Genomic DNA, 23,654 nt, shown 5'->3' on the forward strand with positions numbered 1-23,654 from the left:
ATCTCAGGCTCTCTAGCAACTGTTGCTACTCTCTGGAAATCGATTTGCCAACTGTTGGTGTGTCTTCTCCAAGGGACCATAAACTTCTTCTTATAATCATCTGTTGGGACTCCAACATCCAAGATTAAATCTTAATCAAGGGCTAGGATTATCTTGAAGTCGATCTGTGTGAGTTTCTAGACTATTCTCACCTTGACTTAATTAATTCTGATTAATTAACCATATTCCCTAAGTTTAGACTTAGGAAATATTTACAAATCAGTTAATAATCTAATTAAGCCATCCCCAGGTGGAATTTCCATAAACGATTTCTGGGTTATGGAGATCTCATGTATTCTAGCCTCTCCACCAAGTTTTGTGGCTAGAACACATCTGATGCTACAAAAACTAACATTCCCTCTTAGCATGGACTCTGTTCTAGTGCTGCACACCCTGCTACAACACCATGTTTCTGTACCACTCTGTCACGCTGTTGATGTCTAGCCACTATGACTTCCTGCCATTGCCCACCAACCACTGCACACCTCTAATGTTGCATTTGTGTTGCTACTGACCCTGTTGTACTGTTGCCAACGCTGCAACTCCCTCTCATCTATTGTTGCTACAACTGAGAAGCATCCGAAATACTAAATCATATGTGTCTACTTCATCTGTCTCATGAGTCCTGACTACTACTAGCCTCTGCATTGTCACTGAAGAATCTACATTGTTGTTGACTCTGCACTGTGCTCCCCAGCACCTGACTGCTACTAGTACGCAACTGTCACTCTGATATCTGACTGCATCTCCTGACACTGATCCATCCTGCTACTGAATATTGTGGGCCCCTATAGCAAGGTAATGATCCATGAGGTGGACTCCTCAAGGACCTTGCCCATCTCTATAGCTCTCTGGGGCTACAACACCAAGTCACCCCACCTCACTCCTAGAGGTATATCGGCGAACATCGCGAAGTCTTCCTCCAACCTAGAGGACAACCTATCTGCCTCAGCGTGTGTTGCCACCTAGCCCTACTTCTCTTTCTTATCCTTCTTTCTGATAGGACACTGGGTACTGTAGTGGCCAAACTCGCCACACTTGAAGCACTTGACCTTAGATAGGTCCTTCTTCTTCTTCCTCTACTCCCCCTGCCCCTGATTGGGACCCTTAGATGCTAGGGCCACATTCTCCTCCTCCTTCACACTATTCGATCCACTGCTACTGTTGCCGCTAATGGAGCTCTTTAACAGAGCTGCCTCAACTCCTCCTGTTGTAAGTCAACCCACATTTTGTCCCATCCTAGTAGCATGTCTCTGCCCAATATACTTTGGACAAAGACTTGCCAATCCTCAAAGACACTGTTCAGTGCCAACCTCACTAGCTTTGATGGTTGAGGCGCTACCCCAACAACTGCAAGTTGGTCTCGGACCTCCTGAATCCTGGTGAGAAAGGGATCTATGCCTTCCCCCTTCTGCATCCTGATGCATCTCAGCTTTTCTTCCAGGAACATCTTTCGCTGCTCGGAAGTACCTTGGTATAGCGTGGAGAGAGCTACCCACATTTCCCTGGCAGTATTCTTGCCAAAAATATGCGAGACTATGTGATCTCGGACTCCATCCAAAATCATCCTCTTCGCCCGTGCCATCTCCTTCCTATATTCCTTCAGCTAATCTGCATCTTGGGGAACTGCCACCACATTATCTATGTAGGCTTTCAGGCCATATTCATCTAGAAGGAAGGACATCCTAGCCTTCCAGATGACATAGTTGGAAGCTCCATCCAACCTATCCTGATCTCTAAGCCTTGTTGTGGCCATCTCTGATCAAGTTGAAAACTCCCTCTTTCCCTCTGCTCAACTGTTGCTTTGCTACTCACATTCCCTTCTGGAATGTGAGGATTTGCTAGCTGCTACTGCCAATCTGCTTGGAAAAATCGAACTTTTGACACTCGACATTCCTTGAGAAAATTTTTCCCTCTACTGTGTGTGCTTTTCCCTTCCACCCGACGTTGGTTTTGCTGCTGCAAAACCCTCTGCGTCCAACCAAGGAATCTACTCAGCGAAAATTTGAGTTGCAGTTGCTCCCTATGACTGTTGGAATCACTAACCCGGGCAATTCGACTTTTCTGGAACCCTGCAACTGAAAATCGAATTTTTGCCCTAGCAATTCGGCCTGCCTGTCTAGGTACTCTGTTGCCTCTGAGAATTTCGGCCTGTTGCTTCCACTGAACAGTGAAATTCTCACCTCCGCTTTTGAGCTTCCCAGTTGATTACTCACGCTCTAATACCATGTGAAAATTTCAAAACTTAAATCCTATTGCAACAACTGGAAATTATTCTTCTAATTGTTAATTAATTTAACAATTTATTTGTTACGGAAACACTAAATAAATCACAATGCAACCTTCACAAATAAAACTGCGGAAGAAAATAGTGTTGGAAACTAAGAAAATTCTAACACACACACACACACATAAAAATGACACCGTTATTTTTGGACAAATGTCCCCGAAAAAACCCAACTTGGGAAAACCAGTGCAACAGCTGAGGGTTTTTATTATTAAGCAGCAATCAAATTTGAGTACAATCTATGGATGCCCAACTGGCAATCCAAACAACAAGAAAATCTGGCCAAAATTATTTAAGAGAATTACCCTTCTTCCACAAGCAACCTCGGCACAATTTTCCTTCAGAAACTCGTCCTCCTAGAACCCTTACGCTGGCCTTTGCGCAGACCCTATCACGTCTAGCTCAAAACTGCCTCTGATGAAGTCGTTTTGTCTGTCTATGCTAAGGAAATCGCTTCTCTAGCTTTCTGAAACCTCTACCCGGCCTCTAGAACTGAAAACAAATTTTCCTCCAGCTAAATCAAGTTGCTTTTCTGAAGCAACTGTTGAGTCCTCTACGCTACCCCGCTGGGAATAACTCAGCCTCTTGTTGCAGCCTCTCCGGATCTGGAAAACTTCCTCTTAATCACTGTCTCTACCCCTCATTGACTCTGCTTCGATCTCAGGCTCTCTGGCAACTGTTGTTGCTCTCTGGAAATCGATCTGCCAAGGAAATCGAACTGTCGGTGCGTCTTCTCCAAGTGTCCATCAACTTCTTCTTATAATCCTTTTTTGGGACTCCAACGGCCAAGATTAGATCTTAATCAAGGGCTAGGATTATCTTAAAGTCGATCCGTGTGAGTTTCTAGAATATTCTCACCTTGACTTAATTAATTCTTATTAATTAACCATATTCTCTAAAGTTTAAACTTGGGGAATATTTAAAAATCAGTTAATAATCTAATTAAGTCATCTTTAGGTAGAGTTTCCATAAATGATTTCTGGGTTATGGCAATCTCATGTATTCTAGCCTCTCCACCAAGTATTTGGCTAGAACACATCAGATGCTACAAAAACTACCACAAACTCCAATTGTGGCTTTACTATACAAGCCTCCTCTTTATTAGACTCCATCCAGCAATGCAACCTAAAGTTGTTTAGCTACAAATCTATTGTTCTTCATGCAATGAATGCAACCTTTTCATTGACAATCCCCAACTTTTAAGTCTAATTGTGTGTAATGTTAGCCTATCCAACACAGTGGGCTATAGTCCTGGATAAAGGGTGAAACCCCAAAATGCCCAATGTGTGGGCAATTTTTAAGGCAGTTTGGCAAAGAAACCCAAAGTTGGGGTTTGGTGTGAATTTTACTCGAATCAATTAAGAAGAAAATCCCCTCTAGGAAATATATAAATACAAGAGGGTTGAATTCATTGGAAGCATCACTGGATTGGATCATTTTATCTTTGTTTTTCTTTGAGCGTGAGGCATTGAGGGTTTTAAGGCCCCTTTCCTTTTGTCAATTTCGGTGGTGAAAGTTCCACCCTAGTTGACATCACTCTCATTTTTCTCTGTTTTGGATCAAGAGTACCTTCTGAGACAACAAAATTTTCTGTTGGATTGATCTTGTTCTGGGCACACTAAATACAATTGGAGGACAGCAAAGTTCTGGCATAGGAATATCCTTTGGAGAAACAACAAATTCTATGTGAAATTTGCTTCTCGGTTTTGGCACAGAAAACATCATTTGAAAACAGTGAGGGTTCAGGGTTTCTGTTGTTTCGTGAACAGGCTTGCGAAGGGAATTCTGGTCCAGGTCAACCAAACTAAGACAAAATCTTAAGTATAGTTCTTCCTGAAATATTCGAAGCCCCTGAGGGTATAAAAAATAGTGGAGTTCTGGGCCTCCGAAGTGTGGACAGAATGAGTCCTATGTATGGACAGTCTGAATTCTGGGCACGTCTAGGACCCTAATCTGAAGCAAGTGGAACCCTGTGGTTTAACTCGAACCTGTGGCCAATCCAGTGCAGAGACTAACAAAGAGTTTAGTGCTAAATTGCTAATCAATCCTTTCTGATTGAAGGTCGTCCCTCTAAACTAATACGGGATTCCTGAGTGCCACGCAGTAAAAATTCTATAATATCGAAGACCTCTTGACAGAAACGCAAGTGATCTATCCCAACGCGAGGATACCTGAAAAGGTGTAGGCCATACGAAGTTGGATTTGGAAGCATCGGAACCCATAATAACGTCCAGGAAGTTTGTGCGTGGAACTGGGCTGTCACAACTCACAACCAGTCGAGTCTGTAGAATTTAGAACTGGATCGTAACCTTTGTCGGTGCAAGATTGTAATAATATTCTGGAAATTCGAGCGTGGAATTAACACCGTCAACCCATCGCGTCTGCGGAATTGAGAACAGGGTCGCATCCAAATTTCAGAAAATTAACGCAGGACCTGTAGCTGAGTCAGACAAGACAGGATTCGACCTGTTGAAGTGGATCGAAATTGGAGTAATACGTGGATCCTGAGTGGTATAGAATTTTGTGTAGAATCTAAAGAATTAGCAGCAATTGGGAACGTCTAGTTAGGGTATAAATTCTGATTTGAATTATGTCTGAACATAAACTTTATTGGAAGAATCTCTAGTATCTTTGTGTGGTCTTTTTAATGATATCACACTGTACTGTTGGGTCCAATTATGACTGTTGACTGTTACATCACTGTTCAATTTCTGGTGTCATGAGATGTTGATGTTGTTCATTAAAAGAATACACTATTGTATTAGTTTAACTGTTGTTTGATAAGAAAGACTCTGCCCTGAAACCTTAGTCCATTCATTGTTCTGCAACTTGAAGGAACTGGTATTGTTTAACTACATGTTGCAAAGAAAGAGAGAAATTTGGTTGAAAACCTACGAAACACTAGTACAAAATTGCCCTAGACTATTACAGTGATATCAGAGCTGGCTCTTCTGCCAGCCTGGAGGATGTTTAAAGATGGAACCATGGGAAACAATATTCGGTGAGGAGTATGCAGAACCTTGCCAGAAGTTGGAAAAGCAGCATGCGGAAACCAGGAAAGAATTACAATATTGGAACAGAAGGGCTTGTGAGGAATTAAAGAAGTTGGGGGCAAAGAATAAAAGAGATCACTCTTCTAACTCTAATGATAAGGGCACACCCCTTAGAAGTACTCAGTCATTTGGGATGAATCAATCTTCAACTCCAAATTTTGGCCAAAACATTCCTGCTTTAGAGAGCAACTTGATCTCTAGCAGCACACCAACAATGTTGTCACAGAGCAAGTCAGCAGGCCTTGCAAAGTCAACTCCTCTGTTCAATGGCCTTCAATCACCAAATCATGTGCAGGCACAGGGTGTATTTTCATTTGGTAATTTTGATCAGGCACACAACCAGTTGTTTCTGGTGGTTTCGATGGCCATCAATTTCAATTATTGGGCAGGGCACCTTAAGGCAACCTACTCAACAGAATGTAATCGCTGCCACAACCGTGTCCTTCAAGACGAATCAAACATCTGAATTGAAGGGGCACACAGCGGAAAGCAAGTAAATGGAATGCTTTTTGGGCTAGCTGCAAGAAAGGAAAATCAAGTGATATTGATGATCAGCAAAAGCATGAAAATCAAATTACAAGAGAAACTGAAGAAAAAGCAAATGCATGGACACGGCTATATCCCCCTAAAAGAAAGGTATGCAATTAGCCCGAGTTATTTGAAAAGGATGGAGATAGTGATGGATTGCCAACTTTAGCTGCCACAGCGAATGCCCCCGCCCCCCCAGATGTGAAGATGAGGGAGATTTGGGAAAACATCTTGATTGTGGAAGTGGAACTATTGAAACAGCTGTTGCTTTTGATGATAAATAAAAATAGCATGGATTCAGTTAGGAAACCTATTGCAGCTAGTATCTCAGCTTTATATGCCAATATAGTGAAGGACAAGATTGATCTTGATACCATTTCCGAGGTAAAAGATACTACCAATGAGAACCGGGGACCCAGTATGAGAAATAAATGAAAACCTGAAGTAAATACATATGGGCTCATTCAAGCAACTGCTGATGACAGTATACCAATTGCCTCCAATCATAAATATGAACAGGAGATTAAATCTCAGTGGCTGCACAAAACATTAACTATTCATTATTGATAGAAAAAATGGAAGTTCCAAATGGTAGGATTACTAGAGCATCTGAATCAGGTAATCTGTCAAAAGATGATGAGCTTAGTATAAAGGAATTAGAGTTGATAATGGGATGCCCTCAAAAGATAAACTGCTTCTGACATGGGAAGATGATTAGCGGCGATTGACTCACTGCTCAAAGGTTGGGATACTGGAGGAAATCAACTTGATTATGAAGCCCATGGTTCAGATGGGTGTTCTATGAAGGATCAAGTGCAATCCTTTATTACTCAGATGTCAAACCAGACGTATTTACTTGGAGAAGGTATCATTGGACATACTGCATCTACTGGGAAGCATCGTTGGGCATTTCAAGAAAACTACTTCCAGAAAGGGTTTTCCTTTGGTTCACAGAATGGATGTGTCCAAATCTAGAGTATCCCACTGAATGGAAGAATCAATTTGCAGCTGGAATAAAGAAAGTTGCATTTACAGCAGCAGTACCGTATGGAGTTGTTCAACTTGGTTCAAACAAACTATGATAGAGAATTTAGAGCTTGTAAGCCATATAAGGGCGTTGTTTCGAAATGTAGTAGGAGCAATTTCACGTGATTCTGTTTCAGAACTTTTGGGTGGAAGACTTCATGGAATTCAGCCCAGACTAGAGATGAGATCTAGAACTTTACTTCATGGGATAACGCAGTCTATACCATAAATTCAATACTCAAATATTATTCAACAAGAGGGTGGTTCCATTCTGGTGTTGGGAATGACCAAAGGCTTGCAGGCTGAGGTTCATGTATCATCTTCTATATGCAGTTCCTGTGGGTCAAACAAAGCTTTCAGTCATTTTTCTTTGTTACAGGAAAGGGGAGTTCAGTTAAGCAGCCTTACAGTGGCCTTTGAACAAGAAGCTATATTGGAAAATATGAGGGCACTGCCCAGTGCAAGGGTAATGCTTCCTTTTCAAGATGCACAACAAGCAAATTTGGGTGGGACTGACAGTTATCATTACCAACCATTCCTTATTCAGTCAAGTAGAGGAAGCAATGGACTGTCACTTATGGAGCAATGACTGGTAAAGGAAATGGGGTTACAAGGACAATTGCCACTACTACTGAGCAATGGTAAGAGTACAGTTCATACAAGCTTTCAGGATATTACACCATCTGGTTTTAGACCAACAGCAGGTTTGAACTCTACATTCAGGACAGTTGAATCAAACAACTGTGGAAGAAATTTGTAGAGAAATCTCAGGGAATCCATTAGGGGTGAAGGCATGCTTAGAGCAGACTTGTTTCAACAAGGGGTTCCTCATGTAAGTGCCTTGAAACAAATAGAAATGCAGGTAGCAGGTCCAGTATTCCAGCATTTTGTGCAAACTAAGAACCCTGGAGCATCTTCAAGACCAACAGTACAGAGTAACCTAGTAGTAGGAATAGACCAAAATAAGAGGCCTTTGGCTGAGGTGAATAATAACCATCTTCTTTACAAGGCTCCTACATTTCTTCAGCCAACATGAAAACTCCTGGTATAAAAATCATATGCTGGCGGGATCATATTAGAGGAATTAGAAAAGCTGATTCAGGTTGTATACCTTTTCCAAAACAAGAGCAGGCATATTATCTGCTCTCATAATACCTTTGTGATAGATACTAAGACTGGGGAAGAGACAAACTTGCAGACTCAAATTTATGAGAGTTGGATACCACCAACTGCAGACAGCATGGAATTGATGCAGCTCCCAAACATGCCATTGCTTGTCGACAAGCAATGTCGGGGAGGGGGGGCTGTGATGTTCCTGAGAAATTAATTGTTCAAGAGACAAAGTGGCCTCTCCATCCTCGTAGGCTATAGTCCTGGATAAAGGGGAAAACCCCAAAATACCAAATGTGTGGGTGAGTTTTGGGCAGCTGGACAAAGAAAACCAAAGTTTGGGTTTGTTGTGAATTTTACTCAATCAATTAAGGAGAAAATCCCCTCCAGGAAATCTATAAATACAAGAGGGTTGAATTCATTGGAGGCATCATTGGATTGAATCATTTTATCTCTGCTTTTCTTTGAGCCTGAGACTCTGAGGGTTTTAAAACGCCCTTCCTTTTGTCAATTTCGGTGGTGAAAGATTCCACCCTAGTTGACAACACTCTCTCATTTATCTCTGTTTTGGCTGAGGAGTAACTTCTGAAAAAAGAACGAAATTTTCTGTTGGATTGATCTTGTTCTGGGCACAGTAAATACTATGGGAGGACAGCAAAGTTCTGGCATAGGAATATCCTCTGGAGAAAGAGTGAATTCTGTGTGATTTTGCTTCTTGATTTTGGCACAGGAAACATCATTTGAAAACAGCAAGGGTTTCTGTTGTTACTTGAACAGGCTTGTGAAGGGAATTCTGGTCCAGGTTAACCAAAGTAAGACAGAATCTTAAGTGCAGCTCCTACTGAAATATTCGGATCCCCTGAGGGTATAAAAAATAGTGCACTTCTGGACCTCCTAACTGTGGACAGAACAAGTCCTATTTTCCTGAAACATAGACGCAGTGGCATTACAGTCCCAATTCTGGGCACATCTAGGACCCTATTCTGAAGCAAGCAGAACCCTGTGGTTTAAGTTTTTAACTCGAACCTGTGGCTAATCCAGTGCAAAGACTCTGAGAGAGTTTAGTGCTAATCAATCCTTTCTGATTGAAAGTCATCTGTCTGAACTAGTACAGGATTCCTGAGTGCCACACAGTAAAAATCCTATAATATCAAAGACTTCTTGACAGAAATGCGAGTGATCTATCCCAGTGCGAGGATACCTGAAGAGGTGTGGGCCATACGAAGTTGGATTTGGAAGCATCGGGAACCATAATAACGTCCGGGAAGCTTGTATGTGGAACTGAGCCATCACAACCAGTCGAGTCTACGGAATTTAGTAACAGATCGTAACCTTTGTTTGCCGGTGCAAGATAGTAATAATATTCTGTAAATTCGTGCGTGGAATTGAGGCTGTCAACCCGTCACGTCTGCAGAATTGAGAACAGGGTCGCATCCAAATTTCAGAAAAGCAACACGGGACCTGTAGCTGAGTCAGACAAGACAGGTTTCGACCTGTTGAAGTGGATCGAGATTGGAGTAATACGCAGATCCTGAGCGATATAGAATTTTGCATAGAATCTAAAGAATTAGCAGCAATTGGGAATGTCTGGTTAGGGTATAAATTCTGAGTTGAATTCTGTCTGAACATAAACTATATTGGAAGAATCTCTAGAATCTTTGTATGGTTTTAACGATATTACACTATACTGTCGGGTCCAATTACGACTGTTGACTGTTACATCATGATGTTCAATTCCTGGTGTCATGAGATTCTAATGTTGTTCATTAAAACAACACACTATTGTATTAATTTAACTGTTGTTTGATAATAAAGACTCTGCCCTGAAACCCAAGTCCATTCATCGTTCTGCAACTTGAAGTGACCAGTATCGTTTAACTACATATTGACAGAAAAAAAGAGAAATTTGGGTGAAAACCTATGCAACCCTAGTACAAAATTACCCTAGACTATTACATTGTGTTTTGGTGCATTAGACCCTCCTATTCTATGTTAACCATCAACTGCATCTGAGGGGGCTGTTTCTGGCAGAAAACCGTCCCAAAACAGAACCCATGCCAGAAAATTGTTCTGATTTCCCATTTCTGAACAGGAACCCATTTCTAAGAAACAGTCTGCATTTCTACTGGTCGTTTCTTCCAGGTTTCTATCCTGCAAGAAATGGCCAACAGAAAAGGCCTCAAATAAACAAAAAGGAGAAAAGAAAAAGACATACTTAAGAAAGATGATGAAAAGTAAATTGGTTTAGTGCAAAAGAAAAACACTATAGTTCCCTTTACAAAACTACAACTGCATCATTTGTGGCACTCTTTTACTGCAGAACTGAGCTGTAAGAACTAAGCAGAAACCCTCCACTTTGGACTTGTTTGGACAAGAGGATGTCACACAGTTGGAGCCTTGGACTCTACAATATTGCTTGAGAATTTTGACCTGCATCAAACTCTACAATATAGAAATTTTGGACATCTTTGCACCAGGTTGGCTTTAAACTGAAAGCTTTCTTTCTTGGGCTTTTTATGTTTCTAGATGTGTATCGTTTGCACTGTCAAATCAAATATTATGGCAGGAAGCCCAAATACCCAAATCATCAATATCACAAAAGACAAAAAGCGCTGCCAACTGAAGGCAAACTAATCTCAATTTAAAAGAATAGCCTTTGAAACTAGATCATGGACTGCTATATAGTCTACTCATTTGTACAATTGACCAATTGGGGCAATAGGATAAAGGCATTGGATATGCTCTTACTGCAAGCAACCAAAAAACAAGGGAATTGCATGTGTCAGAAAGCATTTAATTGCAATTGGCAAAAGGGAGAAAATCAAAATATCCCACCATGTTCTTGGCTCCAGCTCCGATAAGGTGTCCTTAGTAAAACATTGTCAAGAAGTTCAAAGACTGAAAACCCCTCTTGCTACAACTGCCAGTCAACCCACCAATGCAGGCCAGTCCCAGCAGTAGTGTTGTTCAAATACTGCGGTCATCCATCAGTTGATCATCTTTGGGATATAATGAGAGATATGTAACATCCCTCCTGAAGATCATATGCTGTCTGGAAGCTGTCACGACTCACAGCCATTAATTGTAATACAGAGGGTTTAATTCTGTCTCTGTACTGTATATCATTTTGCAGTTATGACCTCAGATCCTAGGCTTTAATTCCCACTGGCTTGTGCAGCCAGGCTTCTTGATGATTCCAGAAGACTCTGACACTGAGCCAGTGCCCAATTCACCCCCCTATCCCTTGGCCATTAGACTCGGGAGACCTTGACATCATCAGCCTCATTGTCCGATCACCCTCTCTCACTCTCTCTTGACAGGTTCTTAGATTGAATTGTCCACCTTTCCACTCTTGGACAAACTCACTTAGTGTTTTATATTACCATACCTTTGTCACAGGTTTATACATATGTTCCGATGTTATATAGATTTCTTTCTTGTATTATTTTCAGCATTTTCTAGGAGTTGCACTAGCACTCCCACATTGTATTCATGCTAGTTGTACTTTTTAGTCCCACTGACCTACTTTTGTGGTCATTTGTCAGACATTAATAAAATTATCTACCTCATATAATGAGAAGTATTGGGCATATGAACCCCCCAATAAATGGGGCCATAATTTTGAAAAGGATTGTAAATATATGTTCGGAAGAGAATTGTTAATGCAAGCTGCTGTAAAAATGTATAAAAATGTTGGAGAATCTAATCCCAACCACCTGATAGGTGTCAAAACCGTCCCTCCAAGTGTCCTAGTTCAGTTTCAGTTAAGTCCAGTTTAGTCGAGTTTAACTCCAGTCATTTATTACTGATGTTTCCAATGTAATCTTATTTAAATGATTTGTAATACTGAGAAGAACAAGTCCTCTGCTCCACGTTTTGTTCTCTTCAATTTTTGTCATGGTATCAGAGCTTAGACTGCGTAAGACTCTTTGACAGAGCAGCAGAGATCAGAGTAGTTTGCATAAGACTCCCTGAGAGAGCAACAACATGAGTGAAGAGAGAGAAGCAGAGAGAATAGGCAAGCCAGCATAAGACTCTTTGACAGAGCAGCGGAAGTTTGAAGAAGCCTACTGCGAAGAAGCAAAGAGAGAGCGTAAGACTCTTTGAGAGAGCAGCAGAAATTTCAAAAAGCTTGTGAAGAAGTAGCAAGATCCATTATTACAAATCACTTAAATAAGGTTACATTGGAAACATCAGTAATAAATGACTAGAGTTAAACTCGACTAAACTGGACTTAACTGAAACTAAACTAGGACGCTTGGAGGGACAGTTTTGACACCTAACAAGTGGTTGGGATTAGATTCTCCAACACTCCCCCTTAATTACAACCACATAGAAAATTCAATTAAGATACCTACTGGTCTATGTCTCAGCTAGGTTTACAATTTTAAATTTGACTTCAACTTTTCTTCTTCTCTTTTCCAGATCCTATAGCCTCTAAGCTGTTTTAGATCATTTTTCTTGTTGTATCCTTCAAACCTCAGTTTCTTCATTTGTTGGTGCAGGTCTTCCATTTTTCCAGGTTGTCTAAGCATATCTTGGACTTCTTCAAAAAACGAGTTGTATGTTGGCTGCTACCACATATTATCTTCTATAGTGTGTTTTTCATCATCAATGTGCTGCAACATGAGACCATAATACAATTTCATCTCTTCAGGACTCCAATACCTGAAAATTTCATTGATGTTCTCATCCTCCAAGATGTCTTCAACATGCATTTCTGCATATTCTATGCAGACTTTATGAAGACATGGTGTTGCAAACCATGCTTCAAGAAAATTTAGTTGTTCTTCAAAATCATTCGCTGTACCTGCACATTGACATTGGAAATCAAAGTATTACAAATCACTTAAATAAGTTTACATTGGAAACAGCAGTAATAAATGACTGGAGTTAAACTCGACTAAACTGGACTTAACTAAAACTGAAGTAGGACACTTGGAGGGACGGTTTTGACACCTAACAGGGGGTTGGGATTAGATTCTCCAACACTCACCCTTAATTACAAACACATGAAAAATTCAATTAAGATACCTACTAGTCTATGTCTCAGCTAGGTTTACAATTTAAAATTTGACTTCAACTTGTCTTCTTCTCTTTTTCCATATCCTATAGCCTCTAAACTGTTTTAGCTCTTTCTCCTTGTTTTATCCTTCAAACCTCAGTTTCTTCATTTGTTGGTGCAGGTCTTCCATTTTTCCAGGTTGTCTAAGCATATCTTGGACTTTTTCAAAAAAAGAGTTGTATGTTGGTTGCTGCCACATATTATCTTCTATAGTGTGTTTTTCATCATCAATGTGTTGCAACATGAGACCATAATACAATTCCATCTCTTCAGGCCTCCAATACCTGAAAATTTCATTGACGTTCTGATCATCCAAGATGTCTTCAACATGCATTTCTGCATCTTCTATGCAGACTTTATGAAGACATGGTGTTGCAAGCCATGATTCAAGAAAATTTAGTTGTTCTTCATAATCATTCTCTGTACCCGCACATTGACATTGGAAATCAAAGTATTACAAATCACTTAAATAAGATTACATTGGAAACATCAGTAATAAATGACTAGAGTTAAACTCGACTAAACTGGACTTAACTAAAACTGAACTAGGACACTTGGAGGGACGGTTTTGACACCTAACAGGTGGTTGGGATTAGATTCTCCAACACTCCCCCTTAATTACAACCACATAGAAAATTCAATTAAGATACCTGTTGGTCTATGTCTCAACTAGGTTTACAATTTAAAAATTGACTTCAACTTTTCTTCTTCTCTTTTTCCAAATCCTATAGCCTCTAAACTGTTTTAGCTCTTTCTTCTTGTTGTAACTTGTATCCTTCAAGCCTCAGTTTCTTCATTTGTTGGTGCAGGGCTTCCGTTTTTCTAGGTTGTCTAAGCATATCTTGGACTTCTTCAAAAAATGAGTTGTATGTTGGCAGCTGCCACATATTATCTTCTGTAATATGTTTTTCATCATCAATGTGCTGCAACATGAGACCATAATACAATTTCATCTCTTCAAGACTCCAATACCTGAAAATTTCATTGATGTTCTCATCATCCAAGATGTCTTCAACATGCATTTCTGCATCCTTCTATGCAGACTTTATGAAGACATGGTGTTGCAAGCCATGCTTCAAGAAAATTTAGTTGTACTTCAAAATCATTCTCTGTACCTGCACATTGACATTGGAAATCAATGGTAAGTTTAAAAACATCTACAGAACCATATTGGTTCTGTTCTTTCTACTATGCAATGAGAGCTTCCTTTTGTTGCACTTCCAACTCTGCTTATGCCTTTGTCTATGTTTTCTCTTTATGGGCTTCTTTCTTTGCCTCTTCCTTAGTTTTTGTCTCTATCTCTTCGACCTCTTTACTAACCTGTGCTGCTGTAAACAAGTTGTCTTCCAATGACTCACCAAATAGCATCATGTCAATATGATGTTTTTGTTGTATCACCTGCAACCATACATCATTAGCCAATAATTCCTATTACATCAGCAATATTAATTGTTGGATTCACCAGTATTGGCTGCTCCAATGACAGTTTCACTGTCATCAACAAACTTTGTTGTTGGATTCACCGAAATTTCATCAGCAAGTTTTGTTGTTGGTTTTACCAAATCTTCATCAGCAAGCTTCGTTGTTGGCATCACCATATTGTCATCAGCAAGCTCTATTGCTGGAATCAACACATTTTCATCAGCAAGCTCTGTTGTTGGAATCAACAAGGTTTCGTTCACCTATCGCTGTGCATAGTGAGGTTCATGAGAATCTGTGTGCTCCTTCTCTCTTGCTTTTGCGACTTCTTCACAGACATCATCCACCTATGGCTAAGCATATTGGAATTCATCTTCAACTTCAGTGCTCCCCTTTACACGAAAACATCTCTCAAAAGTATCCCAGGCCTGCTTCACTGTGTTGGCTTCTGAAATCAGGGGAAGAATGTTGTCATCTACAAATTCTTTTATGCATTTCAATGCAAAGGCATCATTTTGCCTCTTCACTTCCAAATCTAAAAAGATCTCAAACATCTCTTGTTGTCACTTTGACTTTCTTAGCCTCTTGGCTTTTCCCATTTGTTTAGTGTTGGCTTCCACAAACAAACGAGCCTACAAATTTTTTGCTTGGAGTCTACATATTTTTTGCTTGTTGAGTCGTAGTGAGCCAACACTCAACAAATGGGAAAAGCCAAGAGGCTAAGAAAGTCAAAGCGACAACAATAGATGTTTGAGATCTTTTTAGATCTGGAAGTAAAGAGGCAAAAGGATGCCTTTGCATTGAAATGCATAAAAGAATCTGTAGATGACAGCATTCTTCCCCTGATTTCAGAATCCAAGACAGCCAAGGAGGCCTGGGATACTCTTGAGAGATGTTTTCGTGTAAAGGGGAGCATTGAAGTTGAAGATGAATCCCATTATGCTTAACCACAAGTGGATGACGTCTGTGAAGAAGTCACAGAAGCAAGAGAGAAGGAACACGTAGATGCTCACGAACCCCACTGTGCATAGCCACAGGTGAATGAAAACTTGGGATTCCAACAACAGAGCTTGTTGATAAAAATATGTTGATTCCAGCAACAGAGCTTGTTGATGATAATATGATGATGCCAGCAACGAAGCTTGTTGATGAAAGTTTGGTGAATCCAGCAACAGAGCTTGCTGATGAAGATTTGGTAAAACCAACAACAGAACTTGCTGATGAAATTTTGGTGAACCCAGCAACAAAGTTTGCTAATGACAGTGAAACTGTCATTGGAGAAGTCAATACTATGGTGAATCCAGCAATTAATATTGTTGATGTAATCTTTGATGAAGAATTATTGGCTAATGATGTATGGTTGTAGGTGATACAACAAAAACATCATATTGACATGATGTTATTTGGTGAGTCAGTGGAAGACAACCTATTTACAGCAACACAGGTTAGTAAAGAAGTCGAAGAGACAAAGACAGAAACTAAGGAAGAGGCAGAAAAAGAAGCCCATAAAGAGAAAACAGAGGCAAAGGCAAAAGCAGAGTTGGAAGTGCAACAGAAGGAAGCTCTCATTGCAGAGCAGAAAGAACAAAACCAATGTGGTTTTGTAGATGTTTTTAAACTTAGCATTGATTTCCAATGTCAATGTGCAGGTACAGAGAATGATTTTGAAGAACAACTAAATTTTCTTGAAGCATGGCTTGCAACACCATGTCTTCATAAAGTCTGCATAGAAGATGCGGAAATGCATGCTGAAGACATCTTGGATGATGAGAGCATCAATGAAATTTTCAGGTATTGGAGACCTGAGGAGATGAAATTGTATTATGGTCTCATGTTGCTTCACATTGATGATGAAAAACACACTATAGAAGATAATATGTGGCAGCAGCCAACATACGACTTGTTTTTTGAAGAAGTCCATGATATGCTTAGACAACTTGGAAAAATGGAAGACCTGCACCAACAAATGAAGAAACTGAGGTTTGAAGGATACAACAAGAAGAAAGAGCTAAAACAGTTTAGAGGCTATAGGATCTAGAAAAAGAGAAGAAGAAAAGTTGAAATCAATTTTTAAATTGTAAACCTCGCTGAGACATAGACCAGCAGGTATCTTAATTGAATTTTTTATGTGGTTGTAATTAAGGGGGAGTGTTGGAGAATCTAATCCCAACCACCTATTAGGTGTCAAAACCGTCCCTCCAAGTGTCCTAGTTCAGTTTCAATTAAGTCCAGTTTAGTTGAGTTTAACTCCAGTCATTTATTATTGATGTTTCCAATGTAATCTTATTTAAGTTATTTGTAATACTTTAATTTCCAATGTCAATGTGCAGGTACAGAAAATGATTTTGAAGAACAACTAAATTTTCTTGAAACATGGCTTGCAACACCATGTCTTCATAAACTCTACATAAAAGATGCAGAAATGCATGTTGAAGACATCTTGGATGATGAGAACATCAATGAAATTTTCAAGTATTGGAGTCCTGAAGAGATGAAATTGTATTATGGTCTCATGTTACAACGCATTGATGATGAAAACGCACAACAGAAGATAATATGTGGCAGCAGCCAACATACAACTCGTTTTTTGAAGAAGTCCAAGATATGCTTAGACAACCTGGGAAAATGGAAGACCTGCATCAACAAATGAAGAAACTGAGGTTTGAAGGATACAACAAGAAGAAAGAACTAAAACAGTGTAGAGGCTATAGGATCTGGAAAAAGAGAAGAAGAAAAGTTGAAGTCAATTTTTAAATTGTAAACCTAGCTGAGACATAGACTAGCATGTATCTTAATTGAATTTTTTATGTGGTTGTAATTAAGAGGGAGTGTTGGAGAACCTAATCCCAACCACCTGTTAGGTGTCAAAACCGTCCCTCCCAGTGTCCTAGTTCAGTTTCAGTTAAGTCCAGTTTAGTCGAGTTTAACTCCAATCATTTATTACTGGTGTTTCCAATGTAATCTTATTTAAGTGATTTATAATACTGAGAAGAGCAAGTCCTCTGCTCCACGTTTTGTTCTCTTCAATTTTTGTCAAAAAATACTCCTGCAATTGCCCACGTATTAGCTATGTTTATTTAATGTATGAGAAGATCTGTGTTTTATCATTTTTGGGAAGTGTGTTAATTGGTTATGGTCAATGTTATTCTATAATTGTCCATGAATTACATGTAAGAAAGTTGGCTAATGCTTAGTTTTGCAATCATATACGCTAGCACAACCACATTAGCAAATGTGGTTGATATACGCCAATCAGTATCATTTTTCCCCTTTTATAAACCTGTGTATCCACATGATGCCATTTGTTATTTGATAATTCGCATGGTAATTTCATAATTGTATCAAGTAAATGTGAAAAGGTAAACATGGATTTAGACATCCAAGGTAGTTAATATTAGAAATTCTATCCATTGATGTAGAGGTGACGACAAGAATATGCCAGCATGTTTAATTTATGACCATAAGATAAAGATTTGGATTAAAAGAAAGATTAATCTTCTAACGTCCAACAGGGGATGCCAATTGGTGTAATTATGTTGTGGTATCAAAGCACAAAGTTGGTGTGTGTTTGGAGGCTTCAGGAAGTACTCCATATCCACAACATGGTAGGGAGGGTATTGGGTATGTTACAATTTACATATGTCGATGTATCAGTTGGAAGGCTTTTCTTTGCAAATCGCATAACATTCTATGTTTGTAGGTCTTCTTATTGAAGGAAGTGTTAGTTTTCTTCAAACTCAACTATCTAATTTGTGAATTTTACCAAACAAAGCGCTGGAATCTGAACTTTAACTTTTAACCCACAAATATACTGAGTTTACAAACAAATGAAGACAAACACACCACAAAAACATACACATCAAATTTACCCAAGAAACCCCAACTAGGAAAATCCAGCAAATTTGGTGTTTTTCTTATTATCCTCAGCAAAGATCTTCAAAAAAATGATTACAAATGTGAGGGAAAACTTCCCTTCACTCAGCTAAACCTCTGCACAATTTATTTGCACCCTTCACAACAACTTGGCCTCTCTTCTGCAACTTGCACGAACTCTCACGGGTCTGTACATCCCTTCTTCACATTAAATGCGGGCCCCTGGAAGAAGTCTACGATGGCTGAAAAAGATTTGAGGCTGAATCAGCCTCTCTTTCTGCCTCTAATTCTGCTAATCCAAAGCCCTAGTCACTGAACAGAAAACCCTTCTTTGATGAGCAGAATACCAAGCTCTCTAGTGCATAATGACCAATTTTGTGCCCTTTTTCCCTCTTTGAAATCGACCTGGGCCCACTAGTCCCACGAAGGGCTGAGATCGCTCCAACTCTTAACTTTAGGAAAATTCCAAGCTCTCTAGTGCATAATGACCAATTTTGTGCCCTTTTTCCCTCTTTGAAATTGACCTGGGCCCACTAGTCCCACGAAGAGCTGAGATCACTCCAACTCTTAACTTTAGGAAAATTTAAATTTTCCTAGGTCATGGAATAATAAAAAGTTATTTTTGCACCTTGGCCCCACTTGTGGGTCCATCTACGAAATTTAGCGCACCTACTAAATCTCACTAAACCCTTCCTCCTTTAACTTCATTTAACACTCCCTCTTAGAGAGGAAGGTGTTCTGAACTACACCCAATTTGTCCTTGAAATGGACAAAGCTCCCTCTAGGCAAAGCCTTAGTCAATATGTTTGTTGTCTGCTCTGTTGTAGGAATGTACTGAAGTTTGATCTTGCCCCTCTGAACATATGGTGGTACCGGACCTTTATGTGTTTTGAGCGATCATGGAACACTGGATCGTCTGAGAGCTTAATGCAACTCTGATTGTCGCACTGCATGACTATAGCTCCAACCTCTGACTGAAAATCCCAACAAGCAGCTTTCTCAACTAGATGGCCTCACAAGCTGCCAGCTTGGCAGACATGTATTCAGCCTTGACTGAGCTCAATTCAACAGATCTCTACTTTCTATTGAACCAGGAAATAGTTGTTGACACAACACTGAAGGTGCAACCTAAAGTACTCTTCATGTCCATGGAACCCCCTACCCAATTTGCATTTGTGAAGCCTTCCATCTTCACTCCATCTACCTATCTGGACAACAGCCCATAATCAATTGTGCCTCTGAGGTACTGTTAATTTTAGTTAACAATGGTATGTTCTATGCTTAGCACAATTACTTCAATGTTCTTTAGCAGACCAATGACAATTTCCAGTTTAGTTTTCCAATAGCAATCACATCAACCATAAATCACATTGACAGTAATTGTAAGATAGAACATAAAAGAAGTCAAGCCAAGACAAGAGGACACCAGATTTGGCGGATGCCAAGGAAAAACCCCAAGCTAGGGAAAACCCTTTGATAAATTCTTCTTATTATTATATCAAATGTTCAGCAAAGAGAGAGTACAAAAAGTCAAAATTGATGGTGTGGCCAACCTTGACAATTTGCACGTGTGGGCATAAATTCAAAAACACATTTCTGCTTGTCCAAATTTGATGATCTTTAGGTCAATTTTGGTCCTCTCGAAAAGAGGAATTCAATGCAATCATCATCTCTATCAAATGAGCTATCCAAAGTGGAATTTGGCCCTAGTTTCCAATTTTAACACTCCCTCTCAACTAGGGAGAATTCCACCTGCCAATCCATCCATCATCATCAATCATCATGCCATCCTATCGTCATGTATCATCTTTGTATCTCATCTCTACTTTGTTGAACACTTATACAGATAATGAAGAAGAATCAATCGAGAGTGAATCACAAGATGTCACCACTCTCCACTGACAAAAGTCAGTCCACGAGTAGAACCCTAATCAGACTTGATCCCAGATCAAGTTGTTGAACACCATGCATCCTAGACATAGGGAGTACGGTAGTACACAATGCATCCATATGTAGTGATATGGTCCAATGTTGTTAAAAGCGCGAGCGGGATTAAATCGGCGCGGGGAACGAATCGGAAAAAATCGGGAAAAAATCGGAAAAAAGCGGGAAAAAATCGTTTGGTACAAAAATATTCATTTTTTTTCATTTTTTTTCAATTTTTTTAATATCTAAACCATCTACAACATAAAATAAATACATTGACACATAAATATGATAAAAAAACTAATATATAAGATGTTTAATATCATTTCTAGCGCTAAAATCACACATAACATTGAATCATGTCCTGAATAGTAAGTCCTGACTCCTGAGTCCCAACTCAGCCTCAAAATATCAACAAAAAATATGATAATGTATCTCATCATGTCATAATGTCATAGACAATAAAATGAAGTCTAATCCTATTGATTTCCTCTGCCCCTCTTGCGAGAAAATGCCACAGCTTTCCCTTTCCCTCTAGATGTAGATGTTGGTGCCTGTGCTGGTGGAGATGGCAGTGGAGTCTGATGTGCTCTAGAAGCTGAAGAACTAGAAGTAGGAGCTATAGGAGATAGACCACGTCCTCTACTGGTGGCAGGGGTAGCCCGAGCAGGTGGTGTCACCTGGAAACATTACAATCTCCCAATCCTGAAATCCTGAAAAACTGATAAGTCTGCTGGATTTTAAATGAAATCTAAAATTCTACTTTCTCCATATGAAATCCAATGAGGCTGGAACCACTCTCAAACATCCTGAGTCATTTCATGGTAATGTTAAAAATTTAAGTAAAAGGATGAAAATGAAGATTAAGGAGAATGTCACTTTTACTTTAAGAATTTAACATTACCATGAATAGCATATCCATACTAGGGCCTAGACTTTATCATTAAGCTGCCCCACTCAAAAATTATTTGTTTCTTTCAAAAAAAATTGCATGAAAAAACCCAAATGACCAAATGAAAAACCAAAAAAAAAATTATAAAATCGCGCTGTCCCAATCCCCCCCGATTTTTTCGTTAAAAATCGCGATTTTTTCGAAAAAATCGCGATTTTTTGAAAAAAGCGCGATTTTTCCAATAAAAATCGGCAAAAAAAATAGGCGATTTTTTCGTATAAAAATCGCGATTAAATCGGCAAGCTGAAAAAATCGCGATTTTATCGCGATTTTAACAACACTGATATGGTCCCTATCCACTTTTCCCAACTCATTGGCCAAATGAGAGGTACTTCCCATGAGTCTCGAACTACATGGGTAGGATGTATGTTGGGGCATCCACAGGAGAAGGTGAACCACTCATCTTGCTCATATGCCATAGGAGAAGGTGAACCACTCATCCTATGCATATATCATCAATCGTAGGGGAAGGTGAACCACTCACCCTACACACATGTGTCATCAATCATAGGGGAAGGTGAACCACTCACCCTACACACATGTCAACCATCATGGGGTATCACAAGGGAAGGTGAACCACTCACCCTGTACACAACGCACCTATAGGGGAAGGTGAACCACTCACCCTATGGTCGCTCATAGCTCCAAGAAGTACCCCAAGCCCCCAGGAGCTCCCAGAGCTCAGTGTCCAACTCAAGCAAGACCCTCATGAGAGGGTCCTTCCACGACTCCAAGTCTCTCTCGGAAGGCTAAGAATTTGACGTTCCCCAAGGGCTTTGTGAGGATGTCAGTGACCTGCTCATCGGTCCTAATGTGTTGGAGCCTTATTGCTCCCCGTTGTACCATATCTCAGATAAAGTGGTACCTAATATCAATGTGCTTGGAGTGGTCGTGGAACACGGAATTCTCTGAAAGGCGAATCCCACTTTGGTTGTCGCAATAGATCACGATGGTATCCAGCACGTGCTCAAATAGCTCACTAAAGAACTTCCTCAACCAAACAACTTCACAACAGGCCATACTAGTTGCAATGTATTCGGCCTCGATGGTGCTTAGAGCAATCGATTTTTGCTTCCTACTCATCCAAGAAATCGAAGCAGACCCCAATGAGAAGCAACATCCTGACGTGCTCTTTCAATCCACCACACTGCCAACCCAGTCAACATCAGTATATCCATGTAGCCTCAAATTCCCAGTAGTGTATCTCAGCCCATAGTTGATTTTGCCACAGAGATATCTTAAGAGATTCTTAGCAGCAATCCAATGTATGTGATGAGGCTCAACCATAAATTGACTCAATGTATTCACAGCGAAGCATATGTCTGTACAGGAGTTTACCAAGAACATCAAGGCTCCCACAAGTTGTCGATACTCGAAAGGATTTGCCAATTCGGGCCCAGCAACATTTCCACATATCTTCTTGAAGTTGAGTTCCATCGAAGTAGACACAAACTTGCAATCCAACATCCCACATCTCTCGAGTGGCTTCACTATGTATTTTCCTTGAGAAAGGAAAATCTTACCTAGCTTTTGCCAAACCTCCAAGCCTAGGAAATAGTGCATCAATCCTAGGTCCTTCATCTTGAACTCAGAAGTCAACTCCCTCTTACATTGATAAATGAGAGGGTTCGCACCAGTCAGAAAGAGATCATCAACATAAAGGACTAAAATGAGAGGCATGTCCTTTTCAACCTTTAAGTATAGGTTTTGATCAACATAACTCCTTGTAAATCTCAGTGTCATAAGAAAGCCATCAATCCTCTCATACCAAGCCTTAGGGGCTTGCTTCGACCCATAGAGGGATTTCTTCAACCTGCATACATGTGTCCTTCGATCTTGAACTTTGAACCCCTGAGGTTGCTCTAAGTAGACCTTCTCGTTAAACGAGCCATGCAAGAAAGCAGTGTTAACGTCCATTTGATGTAAGCTCCATCCTTAAGTGGCAACGAGAGCAATAATAGATCAAATAGTGGTATATCAGGCAACTGGTGCAAATATCTCGTCATAGTCCACTCTTTCCTTTTGAAAGAAGCCTCAATCAACGAACGTGGCTTTATATTTTTCAGCACTCCCATCAGCGCCATGTTTAATTTTGTAAAGCCATTCTGAGGTGACCACGGACTTGAGCTTGGGTCTAGGTACCACATCCCATCCATCATTCTTCATGATAGATTCATATTCCTCATTCATCGCATCCTTCCATACTTGGTGCTTTATGGCTTCTTCGAATGTGCATGGTTCGACTTGAACAATAGTACTCATAGCAGCGAAATATCCTTGGTACCTGTTCGGCTTCTTACTTTCACGAAATGTCCCTCTTGGAGCAATATGTCTTTCAACATATTCAAGAGTATCTTTGAGTGAAGGGTCGTTTCC

At 40.0% G+C, this 23,654-nt stretch overlaps 1 protein-coding gene across 2 annotated transcripts in view; it reads right to left on the reverse strand.

Annotated features, from left to right (window-relative positions):
* LOC149254047 (4-hydroxy-tetrahydrodipicolinate synthase, chloroplastic-like) overlaps window positions 1-23,654 on the reverse strand; it is a 90,654-nt gene that overhangs the window by 19,860 nt on the left and 47,140 nt on the right. Inside the window, exon 2 of one of the 2 annotated variants that reach the window (XM_089460062.1) lies at window positions 12,712-12,853. The exons of the other annotated variant lie outside the window; for it this stretch is intronic. Within the exon in view, the coding sequence (XP_089316188.1) occupies window positions 12,712-12,761 (50 nt within the window). The 5' untranslated portion in view covers window positions 12,762-12,853. The remainder of the gene's footprint in view (window positions 1-12,711; window positions 12,854-23,654) is intronic. 2 annotated transcript variants of the gene reach the window in all.

The sequence above is a fragment of the Pinus tabuliformis genome, chromosome 7 (assembly GCF_031772625.1).
Source record: "Pinus tabuliformis cultivar Carrire ecotype Pingquan chromosome 7, CPIR1, whole genome shotgun sequence".
NCBI lineage: Eukaryota > Viridiplantae > Streptophyta > Pinopsida > Pinales > Pinaceae > Pinus > Pinus tabuliformis.